The sequence below is a fragment of the Triturus cristatus genome, chromosome 12 (genome assembly GCF_964204655.1).
Source record: "Triturus cristatus chromosome 12, aTriCri1.1, whole genome shotgun sequence".
NCBI lineage: Eukaryota > Metazoa > Chordata > Amphibia > Caudata > Salamandridae > Triturus > Triturus cristatus.
In genome coordinates, this window is record NC_140595.1 from 144,600,669 (window position 1) to 144,619,468 (window position 18,800).

General features: G+C 41.3%; 1 protein-coding gene and 1 long non-coding RNA gene across 7 annotated transcripts in view; one reads left to right on the forward strand and one right to left on the reverse strand.

The window, feature by feature from the left end:
• LOC146772931 (SLAM family member 9-like) overlaps positions 1–10,897 on the forward strand; it is a 369,703-nt gene extending 358,806 nt beyond the window's left edge. For all 5 annotated transcript variants that reach the window (XM_085638234.1, XM_085638229.1, XM_085638231.1 and 2 more), the window contains one exon: positions 8,367–10,897. In XM_085638234.1, the coding sequence (XP_085494360.1) occupies positions 8,367–8,480 (114 nt within the window). In that variant the 3' untranslated portion in view covers positions 8,481–10,897. The remainder of the gene's footprint in view (positions 1–8,366) is intronic.
• Positions 1–18,800, reverse strand: part of LOC146772932 (uncharacterized) — a 141,650-nt gene that overhangs the window by 109,896 nt on the left and 12,954 nt on the right. For both annotated transcript variants that reach the window (XR_014972143.1, XR_014972144.1), the window contains exon 2: positions 13,065–13,156. This is a non-coding gene — a long non-coding RNA (uncharacterized LOC146772932). The remainder of the gene's footprint in view (positions 1–13,064; positions 13,157–18,800) is intronic.

Here is an 18,800-nt window from a genome sequence, read left to right on the forward strand (position 1 = left end):
AAGGTTTACCCCTAACGAGAAGTAGAAGTGCCTCCTCGTAAGTCCTAACTGCGGCTGGGGGTAATCACTGCAAACAGAGAAAACTGTAGGTAAAGATTCCTCCCAGTGAAATACCTTTGTCAGAAGCCTGTCGTTATCAAGCAGCGATGCAATACTCACGTCGTTACCCCTCAGTTGAAGCCTATTCACCTGCCCTGCAGTGTGTGGGACTCCGGAGTAATCGTGGATGGAATGGCTCCGGTTTTGTGCTGGTGAAAGGCGGAAGCACATCGGGGTGGAGATGGGCGTGTCTCTCGGGAGAGCGGGCATAACCCGGAAGTCTGCACGTCTGTAGAATCTGGTCACCATATTGGAATGGGAACCACTATTCAAGAATGTGCTGGATAATAGCAAACTTTTACAAACTCTCTGAGAGAAATAATAATAAAAGTAAAAAATATATATATTTTGGTATTTACGAGTCTATAATAACAGGGAGAAAGTGGTTACAGCGCTAATCCCAAGAAAAGGTTTAGGGATGAAATAAAGTTAGCGCTGTAATATGCAGATTGCTTGAATCTACCTCGTATTGGCTACACAAAATAAAAAATAAAAAATTCAGTTCCTTTACGGCTGCCTTGCTAGGCCACACGGGGCTGTTGAAGTAGTGTGGGGTGACATGCAGGTCGATTGTGTCCATAGGAGTATAATCAGTTTACTCAGGGCAGGCTCACAATGCCTGTAGGTGTGACTGGGAGTGATATGCCAGAAAGGTTATGTTAGAGAGAGGTCTTTGTGTCTCTGTGATGGAAAAGTGCGTCAGGACGTGGAGGGTGTCGACTCCGAAATGTATTCACCTAAACAGAGGGCGATGTTTAGAGATACCACTGTAATGTATGCCTTCTGTTTGTGAAATGTTTGGTTCATATATCTTTATGAACTAGGAGGGGTAGCGGTAAGGTGAAAGTGAGTAGATCAGTTTATGCCTGGTTCAGTGGACCTATGTGACTAATTCAGACCACGGTATATCGTCGTTTAGCCCACGCGTGTTGCTCTTTAGACGGAAAACCCAGTGTTGTTCTTGTCTGAACAGGGTAGTCGCACTCCAATTGGTATTTGATTCTATGATGGTCCATTTAAGATCATTAGTGGTGTGGTTAATTTCAAGGAAGTGGTTCTGAAGTTTCGTGTTGGTCTTCTTACATCGTACTGTGCTTTTGTGTTCCCCCATGCGTATTTTGATGGGTCTAGTTGTCATGCCCACATATTTCATGTTGCATGGGCATGTGATTAAATACACGCAGTTTTTGGTGTTGCAGTTGGTGTGGCGCTTCTGTACCCGAGGTCCAATTAGTCCTAGATCTAAACTTTTGGATGGGACTGTTAGTGGGCAAATGGAGCATGAACCGCAAGGGAAGTGTCCTACGACCGGTGGTAGGGACCATAGTGTAGGTTGAGTGCTACCGATGTGTTTAGGTCGTGTATGCACAAGCAAGTCCTTGAGATTCTGGGTCCTCTTAAAGGCAAAAAGGGGGGCTGGTCCCGGTTCGAATGACCCGGTTGATAAAATACCCCAATGTTTCTTGATGGTTATTTGAATCCTGTTGGAGTTGGGTGTGAACGTTGTCACACAGGTGAGGGCATTATTCTCTTGTTTCTCTTTCACATCCAAAAGAGCTTCTCTGTGGTTGTTCCTTGCTCGTTTTTTTGCTCCTACTGGGAGATTATCCCTCCGTGCTTTCGGATGATGGCTCTAGTATAGCAGGAGACTGTTTCTGTCCGTGGGCTTCCGATAGTTAGTTGTAAGAAGTGTGCCTTCACGTAAAGTTATCCAAAGATCCAGGAACGCAATGCTCTCTTCTGATATGGTGCCGGTGAACCTGAGGAAGGGGTCCAGTGTGTTAAGCCATGCGAAGCAGGTACTGCATAGGTCCACATTACCTGTCCAGATTAGGAGGACATCATCGATGTAACGGCGCCAGGTCATGATATTTTCTTTGTAGGGATTGTTGTCACCCAGGATAAACTTGTCCTCAAAGTTAGCCATGTACATGCAGGCCAGGCTCGGTGCGAAAGTGCTCCCCATGCTGGTGCCCTGTATTTGGTGGTAAAGCTGTTTTTTTAAAAGCAAAATCATTTTCCTTTAGGGCCAGAGCAGCACATTCGCAGATGAATGAGATAGGAGTTTGATAGATCCATGGGTCTTGCTCCCGTAGCCTTTTCTCCATGACCTCTAGGGTGCCATCTTGAGGTATATTTGTATGAAGTGCCTCTACATCCAGTGTGGCCAGGAGGGTAATAGAGCCAGGGTCATCATAGTGTTCAATCAGGTTCAACACCTCTGTAGTGTCCCTCAGATAGGTTGGTGTCTGGGTGTCAATGGGACGTAGGAAAAAGTAGCAGAATTTGCTCAGTGGTTCAAGAAGGGAGTCGATACCGGACACTATTGAGCGTCCAGGAGGTTGGTCGGTCCCTTTATGGATCTTCGGTAGAGTGTAATAGTAGGGAATTCTGGGATTGAAGCTCTGCCTCATGGGTTGTAATCCAATCCTCGCTTGTGGCTTCATTGACTAAGCTTCTGATCTTAGAAGTAAGTCTAGGTGTGGGGTCTTCCTCTATAGGGCGATAGTATCTGGAGTCCATAAGTTGTCGGTGGCATTCTGCTTCATATGTGCCAATGTCCTGAATGACAGTGGCACCCCCTTTATCGGCTGGTTTGATGATAATTGAGGTGTCGCCTGTGATGTTTTGTAGGATGCATCTCTCTGCTCTCGTCAGGTTGTCAAATGGGCGTCGATATGGTAGGTTGGTGACATCCTTCAAGACGGCTTTCTCAAAAGTGAGCACCTCATTGGGGGTCATAGCTGCCGTGGGGTTGAACTTGGATTTGTTCCTCAGTCCAGTGCCCGGGACAGGGACCTCTGGTTGGTCATGGAAGAAGGCCTTGAGTCTAATCTTCCTGAAAAAGGGATGTAGTTCTTGGTGGAGTCTGAAAATATCCTCTCCTGGTGTGGGGACGAAACCCAGTCCCTTCTCCAAGAGACTGGATTCCTCCTGGAATAGAGGTCTGGAGGAAAGATTCACCACTAGCGTCTCGTTCCTGTTGTGTTGCTCCTCAGGATCATTTCTTCTGGTTCTTGCCAGTGTACGTTAATTTAATTGCTTTTCCTTCTGCCTCTTCCTCTGCCCCTTCCTCTGTTGTGAAAAGGGGGGTTCGGAAACTGGTGGAATGGTTGCATCTGTGGGGGGTAGCCCATGGGTGTGTTCCATAAGGGTGGATGTCCTACCCAAGGACCCGGAAATGGTTGTTGTTGGTAAGGGTGTGGAGGAAAATTCTGGAACAACGGTGGATGTGAAGGTTGCCTCCATGCTCCTCTCGTCGGTGTTGTGTAATTATTGCCTTCATAGCTGGAGTCGCTGCTCATGGAGCTGGTCCTTCTAGAGCTGTTGCTGTTCATATCTTCTGAAGACATCTCGTTGGTTTGGAAGACATAGTCTTCTTTAGTATATGGATATACTTTTTCTTCGGAGAATCTCTTGACATCTTTTTGAAGTTTGGTAACCTTCTGTTTAGTGAGGAAGTCTCTATGCTCGGACATTTCCTCGTTGATTTCTGCAAGGCGCGTTTTGTAGGATGTGCTCGAGATCCCTGTTTTTAAAACAGATTCTGCTATTGTGATCTCTATCAAAAGTTCATCAGAGAGGCGTTTGGCGGTGTTGATTATGAGGACAAGCCAATCTCTTGTGCACTTCCATGCAATCTTGGACCATTCTCTTCTGAAAGTGAGAACCTCAAGGAAGATCTGAGGTGTCAGAGTCACCAAAAGGCCATTAGGGGCTATATTAGCTCGAAGATATTCAGTAAATATTGTGCCGTGTAGCGCCGTTTTAATCTGTTGCTTCCTTAAGGCTAGTAAGGACTTCCAGTCATCATTATGGCTTCCCGATGCTGCGTTGCCATCTGCGTCTAGTAGTGACGGTGCCCTATGGATCTCTGCCACTGTGTCATCATCAAAACTGAGCCCGGGGTTGTCCATAGTCAGTGGGGGAATCACTCCCTGGGGAGGGGGAGAGGGTGGTAGCTGCAGATGATGGAGTGGTGGCCTAGGGGGAAAGAGTAGGGAGAGGGCCCTTGTTCAAAAAAGGAGGAAAGATAGAGATAGTAGTCCCACGGCTAGCTGCCATACTAATACATATGAAACTAGAAGAGGGGGGGACTGGGAGTGAGTTAAGAAAGAGACTAGGTCCAGTACCAATACTCCCAAGAAATATTGTTAAATCACGTTGTGGTAACTGTTCCTCAGAAGGAAGGGATCAGAAGCCAATTTGGTCGCTGAATGAAATAGAGAAGGACAAAGTCTCTAAAGAGTGCCAGTGTATCAGGTTGTTTGTCCCCTTCAATGTTATCTTTGAAAAACACGTTGAGGACATGGCAACAGCGTGCTCATGTTCAGTAATGGCTGCGGCAAAAATGTTCTTCGTGTTCCATCTGGCACATCAGATGGATGGGTTCCGTGGGACAGTACCAGTTCAGTAGGACCAAAATGACCCCTGGCACTATTGAAGAAGGAATATTTGTGTTTGTTGTACTATAGGAGTATAATATGAAGGATGTGTTTTGAGTTGAAGGCAGTAATCATTAATGGTTAAACCTATATAAACATAGATTTTTTGTTTTACTTATTTGGTTGTTATTACTACACAGAACAAGGGATTTCACTCTATGAAGTTGTTTGATGACATTATCGAACCAAAGGATAGTCACCTTCAGGTAACCACCTATGAAGAAACATTATGTACATAAGAAGGAAGCTAATCACATAGCCATTTTGGAGTGCTTCAAGTAGTGCTCCTTTTTTACATACTTTTACATCCCTTTTTGAATTGACTCTCAAACATCTTCAGTGGAATAATATAGGAATATTCATATTCAATTATTACAAATAGAAAGGTCTATGCCCTCCTTGCACTATTTACTAATAGACAGTTAAATATTTCAAAGCCAATTTACAAAAGCATGTCAGAGTACAAAAAAGAGTACACCCACAATGCAACTCCCTAGTACTCATAAATACTTTTGTGATTCAGCCCTGAAATGTTTACCAACTAAGGGCCTCATTACAATGTCGGTTGGAAACTAAACCGCCCAACTCCTTGTCGGATTCAGTTCCAACTGACCCGCGGTCGGCGGTTCCGCCTGACCGATTAGGATGCTTCCAAACACCGTTCGGAAGGACTCCCATTGACTTCAATGGTAGCCTGTGTTCCGACCGACAACACAGGCTTCTATGGGGAAAATGGGTGTCTGCGGAAAAACCTGCACCCTGTTGCGGGCACCCCAAGGCGCCTGCGACACTGTGCATGGTGTTACAGGGGGTCCCTTTGGTTCCCCCTCAACCCCAAACTATAGGACTCAGGATGAAAGGGGGCCTGCTAGAGGCCCCCAAAGTCAGTTTCCGACAGCCTTTTCGTGTTGGACAGACCTAGTCTGAAAGGCTGTCGGAATCCAACATCATAATCGGTCGGTCGGAAACGCTGTCCGTTGAGCTGTATGAATCGGCACCCACTGACTCGGATTCTCCAAATGCCGGTCGGAACCATTTCAGAATGACCAAACAGTTCCCCTTCTGACTGCGAGCGTCGTAATCAGTCGGTCGGAAATATTTCGGGCAGAGTCGGGCGGATGGGTTTCGACACGGTCTAGGAGAATCTGACTGTTGGTCGGAGGCTGCCTGACTGACATCGTAATCAGGCTCTATGTCTTAATCAGAGCAGCTGCAAAGAAGGAGAATGGTGTATTGTAGAGACCTTTTGATAGCTTGTTTGATTTACCTGTTAACTGCTCTGCACACACTGTGTCGCCATGTATATTGCATTGTGCCTTAAGGACAAAAGAACAACATCTGGTACACTGTTGTTTTTTCAGTTCTATGAAGTTTCCTTGTGCATTGGCATTGGTTGCTCAGAGAGGGGGATAGAGAGTATGTGTATTTGTGTTTGTGTGTGTGTCCAGTTTATATATAATGCATTTCAATGAAGGCCATTTGATTATTTTGTTAGATTTCTGAAATACTGGTTGGACTTTACTATTCAGTTGCTTGTCCCTAATTATTAGTCATAAATCAACAGTAATAAGACCTGATCAGTATGGGCTTCAATTTTTTGTCTTTATAGGACTGGGAGTGGGAATTCAATTTAACCCACCAACAACCCTTATTTTCTTTCATAGGTATTGTCCCAAATCCTTATAGCCCAACGTATTCGTAGTTTAGCTAAAATATCCTTAAGGTTGGCAGTCACTGTGTACCAAAAAATACCCTCTACTTAAACAGGTGTACATTCAAGAAAATTCACGGAAAACCTCCGGAAATAAATTGTGAAGCGGCGAGATAGCACCTCACGTGCGCTACACCCAAGGAGCTTACTGGTTGGTTCTCATCAGTCGTGCCCACGTTTCTCATCATAGGTAGCTACCTCGCCTAAAAGAATTTCTTGAGTGTCCAGAACAAAAAGGTGAGAAAGTAGTGTTTGTGTATGTCACAAAACCAACTCACAAATCCAACTAGAGACCACGTGAAAATAAAATTGATATAAGCCACACGTCCAACATGTGCCAACTTTATTCATGACTCATGGACTTATTCAAATTTAAAACCAACTGCATGTTTGCAGACCAATTGAAGATGGGCTGACATGTTTCATTGCCTTTTACACTTAATGGCAATTTCGTAAGGGCTTGAGGTCTTAAATCACCCTTCCGGACACTTGTTTTGTATGCACAGTGACTGTCAAACACAAAAAGCAATTAATAATTATTAAAAGGCGACCACCCAGTGAGACCTACATCACGTATATCACATACACCTGTATCACTACAGGGAACATTTACCAGGTAGTAGCCACGGCCCCTCGTACCAGCTATCCACCTCATGACCAGGTGCTCAATCCTTTTATGCGAACCTTTCAAATGACACTTATGTTGTCAAAAATCTACATGAAAAGAGAAAAGACAAACATCTGTTGATCCTCCCCTTTCATAAGACCAAGTACCAGCCTTTTGTATCGATTATCTATTGATCTTTAAAATACAATCTAAACACGGAGTTATTCTATGTGATTATGTGTTCAAAATCTTCATTTATTGGCACCCCAGTCATAACAGCGTCTTTACGATGTTAGATTCATGTGTGATACTATGCTCACTGCGCTCATAACTTGCCAATGTCATCAATGTCAGCGATCAATTCTCGCATCAATACGATTACTAGTCACCATATATCCTTTAATTCCAATACCTGTTTTAATTCAAAAGAAGTTAACATGTAAATAGATGTGTATTCATGTGTATGTGTTTTATACATATTAATGATAAAGATAAATCATGAAAGTCTATGTATAGGGCTGTCTATTAAAAAACTAAATTAGCTAACAACATTTTCAAATGATTTCATGAGTAAATGTTTTAAACCACGCTGATTGCAATAGGGTAGTTGTATAGTATATCTGTACTTCAATCAAATTTCTTCTTCCTACCATTGCTTCATTCCCTTTACTTCTAACCACCCATCTTTCTCAGTTATGACTTTTACTTCAATACATTACATCGAACAACCATCATTTCAGCCCCCTTATCTCTACCATTTAAGGGCCCTTTTATTCAAGTTCCTCACTTCAGTCTCCACTTCTGTCTTACAATAACTTAAGTCTGACTGTTAGTCCCAGGTTGACCCTAAACCTGAAGATGTCAAAATAGAATACATTAGGATTTGAAGTTAAGGTTGGACATCTACCACTTAGTGATGCCACCGAAAGCTTCCTTTTCAATTCTGACAGCTTATTGGACTAGTTCACCTTCTGCAGAGGTCCGTACTTGAACAAAAGGTCAAAGGTTCAAATGTTTGTGGGTCCACCAAACCCTTCATCCTTCAGAGATCAATGAAATAAATATTATAGATGAATTGAATGGGGTGAAAAATAAACAACAGCACAAAGATATCTGTTGTGGTGAATATATGCTTTACAAATATGTGAGTATGGTATGTAAGGACTGATTACTTTGAATCTGACATATATAAGCATTGTGAGGAACCCTAACAGAACAATTGTGGATGTTCACTAAGCAAGTAACAAATGGAATGGAGAACCTTCCAGGGGATTTTCAAACAAATGCTTTTGCTTTATTTCTGCCTAATTATTCATAACAAACTCAATTCTGTTGAAGAAAGAATACACTTTTCCATGTTATGTTCAGTTTGAGGTTTGAGCTTGTTGCAACATTTTCAGTAGTCAAAATGAACCAACTAGTGTCAAAGAAAGGCCAGAAACTGCATAGTAAAAAGTTTCGAAAGGTAGGCGAAAATTAAAATTTTGATTTTCTTTTGTTTTAGGTTAGGTATGACAACCTTATGAACCTGCAAGAAGAAAACTTAACGGTTTATCAGAACATCCAGCCGCATCCGAAATGCACAACTGATGAAGTCAGCGGGATGGAGGTTTATTGACAAAGAGTGGTTGAGGACAGGCATTCTGTATTGGGCCAGGCATTTAGAGAGAACCAACATTCAGTGGGAGGCAGAATGTGCACTGTCTCAATCTACTTACGTTTTTCTCTTTATTCTGCCAGTGAGGTCTAGACAGCAATAGTTTTCCAAAGTTAGAACTTAAAGTATTTCGCTCTTCACTGTCCTTCCTTAAATAAAACAAAGTGAAACAAAAATAGTAGAACTATCCAGGCTCAGGGTTACTTAAACAGCATGAAGGTGTGCTATTTAGGCCCCATATATCCTATTGTAAGGTTTTTTTATACCAGTCTGTGCAGCTTTGCAGCGGTATTCGTATCCCCACTGCCCTTGTAGTTTCTGTATCGGCCCCAAACATTCTGCATATATAAATGTCTGTGGCTAAAAAAGGTGCAAAAATCCCCCCCAAAAATTATCTAAAAGCATGGCTGTTTCTCTCGCTGAAACTATCTTAGTGATCCTTCTCACAAAAAACAGCCTGCAAAAAATATCAGAAGAGACTGAGTGGAGGATCCTATCAAAGCATCACCCGTATTCAATATTTGCACGTTTTACTGGTCAGGGGCATTTCTGCAGCAAAATGTAAAGCCAAAAGGGGGGTCTTACCACAAAATTGCTTCTCTCCCCATGTATTTGTGTCAATAAATCACACAATTTATACTTTCCAAGAGATTAGTCAGATCTGAAAGACATTCTGTGTATAAAATGTTTAATTTATCCTGTAACATAGGGGCGAGCTGGCCCTCCACACCCAATTATGGCTACCCTTCACTGCCAAACTGTAGGCACAGAACCAGGGTTCCTTGATTGAAAAAGGGTCAAATGCACTGTTGCTACTCCACTGATGTCCCGCAGTCCAAATCGTATTAATCAAGCTATTTTCCTTTTTGCATCGAATTCCATATACAGCTTGGTTACATGCCACGGAATTGTTCATTTTAATCAGCACGTTTCATTTTGAATGTGACTTATGGCTCATAAACAAATTGTGTTGATTGAAATGAACAATTCTCAAAGAATGTCTATGTTTCACATACTGTAAGTTATTTATTTAACTATTAAATTCAGTTTGATGTTACTTCATCGTGCTCCATGTTTCTCATGCATTATGTTATCTACGCTGGTGCAAATTTTTAGCACTTTGCAAAAGAAGTTGCTAAATTTTGAAAATACAATGTTATCTCCTATTAATATTTGAAGAATTCAAATGTTCATTGACTGCATCTCTGTGATAACTGTTGGGAATTATATAAGGTGCCTTATAAGTCTGTACTTTGCATAGGAAAGTGACTTCCACCAGCCACCATGACACAACACAGCAAAGGAACACATAATTGCAAACCATTAACTGTTAGCATTCAGTGGCTGGTGTAAGGCTTTCAAAATGCAACGGTTCATGTCATAGGCCTTCCAATCCAGTGATGTCCAAGGACTTTCAATCAGATGATGTCCAATTTTATTGAAATACAGTAGGTGGATATATTGGAATTAGGAGAAACTCTATATAAGGAATTCATGGTGCTAAGAAGTTGAAAAATCATTCACAGTCCAAAGGACCTTCACAGTACTGACTACTGCACATCAGAAAATAACTAGCCTTATTATAAATGGATGCTTGTAGCCCTTTGCGAGTTGGTATCATATAAAACATAAAATGATTAGATGCAAAGGAATGGAAAAGTCATATCAGGAAGACAGTTTATTTGCAGACCTAATAACTATCGATATATTTTGAGATAGGTGCGGAAGAGGGTAATAAATTGATCTCATCTTTGTATCTTAATGTTGAATAGAGCAAGCCAATGTCCCTGAACTACATGACAATTTCCCACACACAAAATAATTTAGTGACTCTGTATGTTGTATTCCTTATTCAATCAATAGCAAAGTTGATGTGAAATTGCGCAGCCCTATTTCCGCATAATGGACAAAGGTAATAGAAAATGATCCATGAAGACATAAAGGTAGCTTCATATAGATATGGGAAGATCTAAAGGCTTCGGTCATGATAGTGATGTCAAGGATATTCAAGTAATGGAACCACATGACCTGCAGCAAGGACATTCTTCAAAAAGAGTGAGCTACACCTATTAGAGATTAGATTAAGACCCACTAAATCTTTGACTAATCTTTGGGTGATGATGCAGGTCATTTTGTCATTATCTTCTTTAATATATTCATGCTGCATCAGAAGCTCACTTAGACAATTGTAATGCTGAGCTTGAGACCAATTCTACTGTAGCATCCTGTCAACGGACCTAGTTGGAAAAAGTTTGGAACAAGTTACTGTGAATTTTCTTTAAACGCATATCCATATTTTTTAAACAAATAATGATGTATGTAAGAGAGTTCCTGACCTTACATGTCTGACTATTAAAGTGCTCCTTTGCAGAAAATAACATAGCAGTCGTTTCAAAACAAAGGTTCAATATGTCGAGATAAGGCTTCTGTGTTTGCTGGTGTGTGACAGATATGAAAGAGTAGAGATGTAGAGCTTTTAAACAGTAGTAATCTACATTTTTAAAGTATTTTAAAATTAAGTTTATTGCTCAGAAAGAGTGAAAAATTAAAACATTCAATTCACACTGCCAGCACACCTTTACTTAATTGAGCTTTGTTTGTTTGATTGTGTGTGTAGGTATCTGATTTATATATGTACTCTTCGAGGTTTTATAGACGTTTACTTTACGTTCTTATTTAAAAATAACATTTGAAACGGCAATACATGAGTGGAGTGATATTGCATCAAACAAACGCAAGTCAAACAAGCATTGGAAATGCAATAGGTCTCACATTTGTTTAAGTTAGAGCCAGTGGCATTATACATGACAATCTCTTTTACCTATGTGTTATGGAGTGTGTAGTGGAATTATGTGGGTTGGATTGGATTATTTAGTTGTGTAATTGTGTGGTGTGGAGTGGATTTGTAGAGCTGAATTATGTGTCATGGTGTGCTGTGGAATTTTGTGGATAGTAATTATGTGGTATTGAATGCAATAGATATATGTGGAGTGGGATTGTGTGTTATGGAGTGTTATTAGTTAGAATGGTATTTTGTGTTGTAAAGTGGTATGCAGTGGAGTTTAATTATGTGGTGTGCTGTTGAATTTTGTGGCATGATGTGGTTATAAATAAAGTCTGTGGCAAGCCACACATTAGCAGCACCTAAGGGGCAGATCTGGTAGGAGGCATAGCCAATAGGTATCGGCAATGCGGGAACTATTGGCTTGCCAATGGTAATGTCTTTTCACCAAATTATGGTAGGATCCTATGCAGCATATGTGGAAAACCAATGAAATTGAAAACTTAGAATATATTTTTATCACCAACTCGTCCTGCTTTTTCTCCTCTTCCAGATTAATCTTTTATTCCTTTCCTGCTAATTTCTTCTAAATTAACCGAAAATGCCAGAATTAAGAGTTTTACAAATTTCTAAAATAAATAGAAATAATGAGCCTCTTTATTAAAAAGGAGAAGTGAGCTATAATTTCCGCACCATGAAGATGTTTTGACAGATGGGGCAGCACTATATAGGTGTGTATATATAAACAAATCAGACCCCTTGTGCCAGCCTGGCCATTGTTTTGTTGCATTTGATACCTGTGATCCTTTAATTCAGTTAATATGTGCAGTATTTTGTCCATTTTATATATACACAACACTCCCTCATTTTATCAATAAATGTTTCTTACCCTGGTTGGGTAGTTAAAAAACACACGCAGCGGTTGAACGGGGCTCCACACGTCTCTTAGCACCAATGATACTCCTCCTGCTTTCTTGATAGTTAAGCTCTCAGCCATTCACTGTGCACTTATTAAGTGTGTAGCGTTTTCTCTCTATTCCACAGAGAACATTTTGTTTTTGGCAATGCACTCCCTGCAAACTGCTGTTTGCACTTACCTGCATGGGCAGCAAGGAGGACAGTGCCAGCACCACCACTACCAGACACAGGCCAGCACTTTCATCTGTGCACTCCCAGGTGCTGCCGAACGAATGGATATAATAGAAGAAGTGCAAGGATCAGGTTATTTAAATTTAAAAAACTGTAATATGAATATGTTGTAATCCAAATGAACTCACTGAACTGCTCTGGTACCTTATTAAGAGTAGTTCTATTTATTTGCCTTTTTATGTATTATTTTGTGCGCAAGATATAGAGGCAGCTTTATATTCAGTTGCTTCTAATTTTGGAACTTGTGCAATTGTTGCCTGTTGGGCTCTGCACAGCCAGACATGCATGACCCTCCTCTATCCTAAGTTGCACTTCTGCCTAAAATCTCTGCAAATACTAAAGAAACTCGCTTTTATAGCATAGTTTCAAGTAACTTGTATCTTAAAACATACTATTCATCACATTGACCAATTTTTTGGCACCGCCAGTGTTTCTCTGTTCCCACCCCGCCCCACACAGCCACAACCCTTGTTTTGGTCATGAGAAGTTCCACACATGAGGTAATGTTATACTACAACGAGAAGAAAGTGTGCATTGCCATGGCTGTTGAGTGCATTGAGACAATTCATATTTTAAAAGTTAAAGTAAAAATTAAAACTTAGAAAATAGCCTACATGTAATAAAGGGCTTCCAGTATAAGGAGCACTTCACCTTCTCTCTTCTTTTTCCCTCTGTCCGACCAGAAGTCAATTTCTTACACCGTGACCTGCAGGAAGAGTCGGAATATTTTCACATGGGCACTGGAAACGTACCATAGTCACTCTGAAGAAATCCATAACAGGCTTTTTACTTTTATCACTTCGGAAGCGTTTCCAAATAGTAACGCACATACCTTCTGCAAATATAGTTATATAAGTAATTAAAAACTGATCTCACACACGTCTTTGCATTAGTAACCGGAATTAGGTTATTAAGTGATTAAGGATGTGATTCGCCCAGAATCCCAGGATGCTTGCAGCTTCCCCAGCTTCAGAGTCGGCTGCTCTAGCCGTTAAGCCACACCCTTTATGTATACATGGCCCGTACAATATGAGGAGTCAGCCACTATTACAGTGTTCCTCTTTTGCACAGAATAGTCACAAAAACAATGGTGCCTGATTACGGCATGGCACATCGTTTTTGAGAAATTGGCTAACCGCAGGTATATAATTGAGCAGTGAGTGCAGCGCGTAGCTGCTGCTATGTCAATAGAAGCATTTTTTTTAAAACAGCAACATGAGGTAATGTTGGGGGAGGACACCGCACGGAGTAGGGCACTGCAGAGAGTGCAGCGTGTAGCTGCATCTATGTTGAGAGAAGCATTTTTTTTTAAAACAGCAACATGAGTAAAAGGTGGGGGAGGGCACAGCACGAAGAGAGAAGGTAGGAAGGAACAGGGGCACCAAAGACAGGAGCTGGACTTGTAGCACAGTGAAGGCCAGCAGTAGGTTAAGAGTTCATCCAACCAACACAGATGCCCTTAAAGCGTATGGTAACTGTACTTGGCCGGTGCTCTGCAGCCTTCAAGGGAAGTGACATATCGGCTGCGGGAACCAGTCAGGACATGGTAAAGGAAATCGACACTGGAGTCAGCGTATGGTAAGTAGCAGGTGGGAAAAAAGTCATTCTATTATAATAGCAGGTCTTGCAGACAGCGCATGCGCACAGTAGCTCGACCTAAAAAGGAGACATGAAAGTTGGCCGTGTTGACCATGATACACTGTCATCAGTGAATGGGTTTAAGAGCTGGCATTCAAGATTCATAATTTTAAATGTTTAATTCATGAAATCTGTGATGAAAATGTTAAAATGCAATATATGTGCTCAAAAGCAAGTTCCTTAAAGTCGTTTTTCTCTGTGTTTTTATTCACAACTCGGCTAGGATACAAAAACATTGCATGCTAGAATAAAATAACTTAGCAACACGATCAGTGGTAGTGCTGTAACGTCTCTGGTGATAAGAAGTTACTATATTTCTTTATTCTCTTATAAACTTTACTGACGTTTCTTCCCCAAATTAAAATGACTGTTTGTCTCCCTACCTGAGGCAATGAAATTCCCTTAAATGCCCTGCCTTATGTGGCATGAGACAACACCTGAGAAGGACAGGACTAAGGGTCAGATGTAGAAAACACTGTTTGAAAAATACCAGTTGCAAATTGCAACCAGTATATTTTCGGCCAATGTTGAATATTGCAAACCACCCTATGTAGGAATAGGTCAGTTTGCAAAATTCCTACTCAGAGCGGGTTACAATCCGAACTGCATAAATGAGGTAGGTGGCAGATTGTTTTTTACTCCCACTGAATGCCATCACAGGCATAGTGGCATGCTGGGATCAGCTGACTACTATGTCCACAATTGCATTTAAATAAAGTAAACTTTCTTTTAAATGCAGTCCATTATCTTAAAGGAAACCTTGCTGTGATAAAAAAAGTTTACTTTTGAAAAAAATGTAGGTTTCCACCCGACCCTGGACCACTGCCTACTCCTCAAGAAACGTTCTTCTTTTAATTTCACAAAGGGGAAGTTGTTCCAAGGCAACCTCATTCCTTTTTGTGAATGGCTCACCACCCCTACTTTAGAGTCAATAATTTTGCTGTGTTATCGAATTTCAGTCATAAAACATGATGCATAACTTACTGAATCAGTACTTGGAAGGGACGTATACAACACACCCCTTCCTAATACTGATCAGATATGGAGTCAGAGTCCCATTTGAGAAGTTGGTACAAAATTACAGATTCCTAAAATTGGATCAGTATGTTTAAGAAATCATTTTGAGACTTGCAAACACCGAATCAGAGTGTATGCAACTGCTACAATGCTTTGTACACTTGGTTCCTTGTTAGGAAGGGAACGATTGGTGGGGGGAAAAGAAAAGCAGACTACACAAAGTGTTAGCTTCTTTGACAGAAAGACAGTATCTCATAATAGGTATATATTAGATTAGTATGACCTTTCCTTCTAAATATGGAATAGAAGAAGTAGTGGCAAAAAGGTGGAGGGTAGTCGTTATACACACAACAAAGTCCAATTTACAGTGACACTGTGGCATTGTCAGACTAAACATACACTGCCCTGTTTAGAAAATGAAGGCTCTCTCTAAGCTCATGGAGTTTTTATAGGAACCAGTTTTAACCCAGAGATTCTTATTTCCTTAAGATGGATCACTTAAACCCCTTCTACTGGACAGCTTCTCCAGATGTGCTTGAGGGTTGAGGCTGTTTCTATTTGCCTCACAGATCACTTCAGAAAATTTGATAGAACAACCTTAAGTCCCTCATTATTAGTTAGCCAGGATAGAGTAAGTTATTTACCACATTTGGTAAATACAATTTCCCCTTGGAGAGGTATTTACCATGTGTGCTAAATCCCTCTTATTCTGAGGTTTTACTTGCAGATAAGGCATAACATGCAGAATCTTTATTTAACACACCAAATTCCGATTCATTTGACTTTTCCACAGGTCTTTTCCCCAAATAAATCTGGGAAGGTTTGACCTGCTGGAATCTTTCAGGAGAAATCTGTGAGGGTGCTATAATTATTACACAACTTGCAGGTCTGATAACTGTGAAAACGAGCTTGCACAGGGACCTGAGTTTAGCCATGCACTTGTGTAATGAGCGCCTTAGAGTCCCATTTGGGAAGGGGGACTATGTTGAAATCTTTAAGGTGCAGGTGTTCAAGTTTATAGTTCCAACCCATCAGCTCTAAATGTTGATGTTAATCAGGCTGATCAGTTTTTGTGTGCTCTATATTGAAAACTATAGACACATTTGGAATTATGAAGTTTTAAATAATCACAGGAACATTTGCTTGTCTGAGGAGTCTACCTCCCACTGTGATCACTTATTCATGATATTTTTCCCTCTACATGAAATCTTTCTGTTTTACTGGGAGACATATGTTTACATCCATAATTGCATTTGTTCAGGTGTTTAAATGCAGGTAAAGAGAATTCGATTTCTTCTTTAAAGATATTTTTATTGGCATTCGGTTAATAATACAAACTGAATTGTTTTCTTTTAGATCAAGTCATTTCATATGCTAGAACTGTTACACGGCGGCAGATGTTATACATACAAACAGATATGCATATATTCCCAAGTGTCTGTGATTTTTATTACACGTTGCATTCCGGTGTTGTCACCTATCTGTGGTGTCTGGGAAACATCCATTACAACGTAGTCATTACATCGCACTGCTTTTACAACGCAACTGTTACAACGCAACTGCATTTACATTGCATGCCATTACAATGCATGCATTACAACGCATGTCACTACAATGCATGCCATTACAATGCATACCATGACAAAGCATGCCATTACAATGCATTATAAGGTAAGTAATGGAGATTTACCCCTACAGTATCAAACACTTACCCTACTGTTGCAATCACTGGAATGGGAATAGTAATTTTTACCCCTACGCAATCCAACACTTACCCTAATGTTGCACTCACTGAAGTGGGAATAGTAATTTTTACTCATACACTATTCAACACTTACCCTACTGTTGAACTCACTGGAGTGGGAATAGTAATGTTTACCCCTACACTATCCAACACATACCCTACTGTTGCTCTGAAAGTATTATGTGTTGTAATAGTATGCGTTATAATGGAACGTGTTGTAATGGTAGTTTTTAAAAATGTGTTGTAATGGCATGTGTTGTAAAACATGCGAGGTAATGGTAGTTGCGATGTAAAAACCGCATTGTAAAATCTTGTGTTGTAATTGTTTGCTTTGTAACGTTATATATTCTGGTGTCCCATCTATGTAGCAACCAAATTTGTCCGAACCTGGTCTCAGGGTTTTCCAAGAAGTTGTCCTGTTTCATAGGTCCTAAATGACTCTGGAGCAAGGCCAAGGTAGGAGGGGAACCGGAGGCTTTCAAAAGAAGTTGATACCTTTTGGTGTGAAACATGTAGAACAAAACAAAAGAAAGACAAAAATATTAAAAACAAAGGAATATATATGGCATTTCTAAAGTGTCTCAGAGGCATGGATTCTAGCCGTGAAGGGGTATGTCATGCGTAGTGCTGCGTGGCAGGAGTTATCATTGTGTGTGCATTTTGTGGCATTTAGGATATAAATTTAGAAGTCCGGAAGTGGGGAAAGACAATGAGGCTTGTACTGTGTTCCAGGTTGTGCAGGCTATGTATGCATGAGGAGCAATGTGGAACATCCTGGCCATCAAGTCTCCTATTCCACTTCGGGTATCTTCCCATCACTCTCTTCACTTGAGTCATATCTCTGGCCCCGCTTCTTATGGTCGTCTGAAACACCCTGTTCTGAGACTGTATCCCTTCCAAGGTGCTCCCAGTTCTCCAAGACCTCCATTCATAATTCTTCAATAAGTCTCCTTCGAACTCCTCTGACGTCTTCTTGATGAAGTGGTCTTTCCTCTGCCCTAGCCTATGTCTTAACATCTCTCACCCATGTTTTGAGTACTTGTACTGTTCCCAACTTTCACACCATTGCTATTCTACGTGTGGCCAATGCAAGTGCCAAATCTAAAAATCTAGTGCCTACTCTATATGCCTTGGTTCTGGTGAACCCTCCCAGGTGGCAATTTCCCACCATACAGGGAAGAGTGCTTCTTAGTGCGGCATGGAGTCAGTAAAGAACTGCGGTCCAGAAAACCTGTAGTAGGGGGCACCCCCATGTCACATGACAAAAGTTCACATCAGGTAGCCAACAGCGAGGACATTCTTGAGGTTCTCCGCCATACCTGTATCTATCAGGGGTCAGGTATGTAATGTGCAGAAAGTTAAATTGTATTTACTTTAGTCTTGTATTGCGTATTACCTTTTTAGGGTAAGCTAACATCCTGTTCCATTACCCATCTGTGATGTTGTGGCCCGGGATACCATCCCATCTAGCCCTTAGGACCACCAATGGTCTCTGTCCAATATCATTCAAAGAATGGCTGAACCACGTCACCAGGTGTCATTTTCCCTTGGAAAGTAGAAGATGGAGCACTGTATGGGGCAAAGGTTAGTCCCATCCTCCATCCCATAAATCTGCAAAAGTACGCACTAAAGCTTCATAGTTCAGAAACTGACCTTGGAGCAATGTACTTTGTCCTGATAGCTTCTACAGTGGTATGAGAGCACCTATCGTAAAGCAGTTGCCCACTGTCATCAGCCCAGCTTCTGTCCAACCGGAGAGTTTGGCAGTGGGTGAAACAGGCAGTAGGGCTGCCGTGAGGCAGGCCCACCAGCGGCAAGGGAGAGGCGTACAACAGAGCTCTCCGGGTTCGTCACCAGCAACGTAGGGCTACTCGCAGCATTGTGCTCGGCTGTGGAATGACTACCTCGGGCAAAGCAGTCACGGTAAAATGAGTCCCTCGTAGGAGCTAGG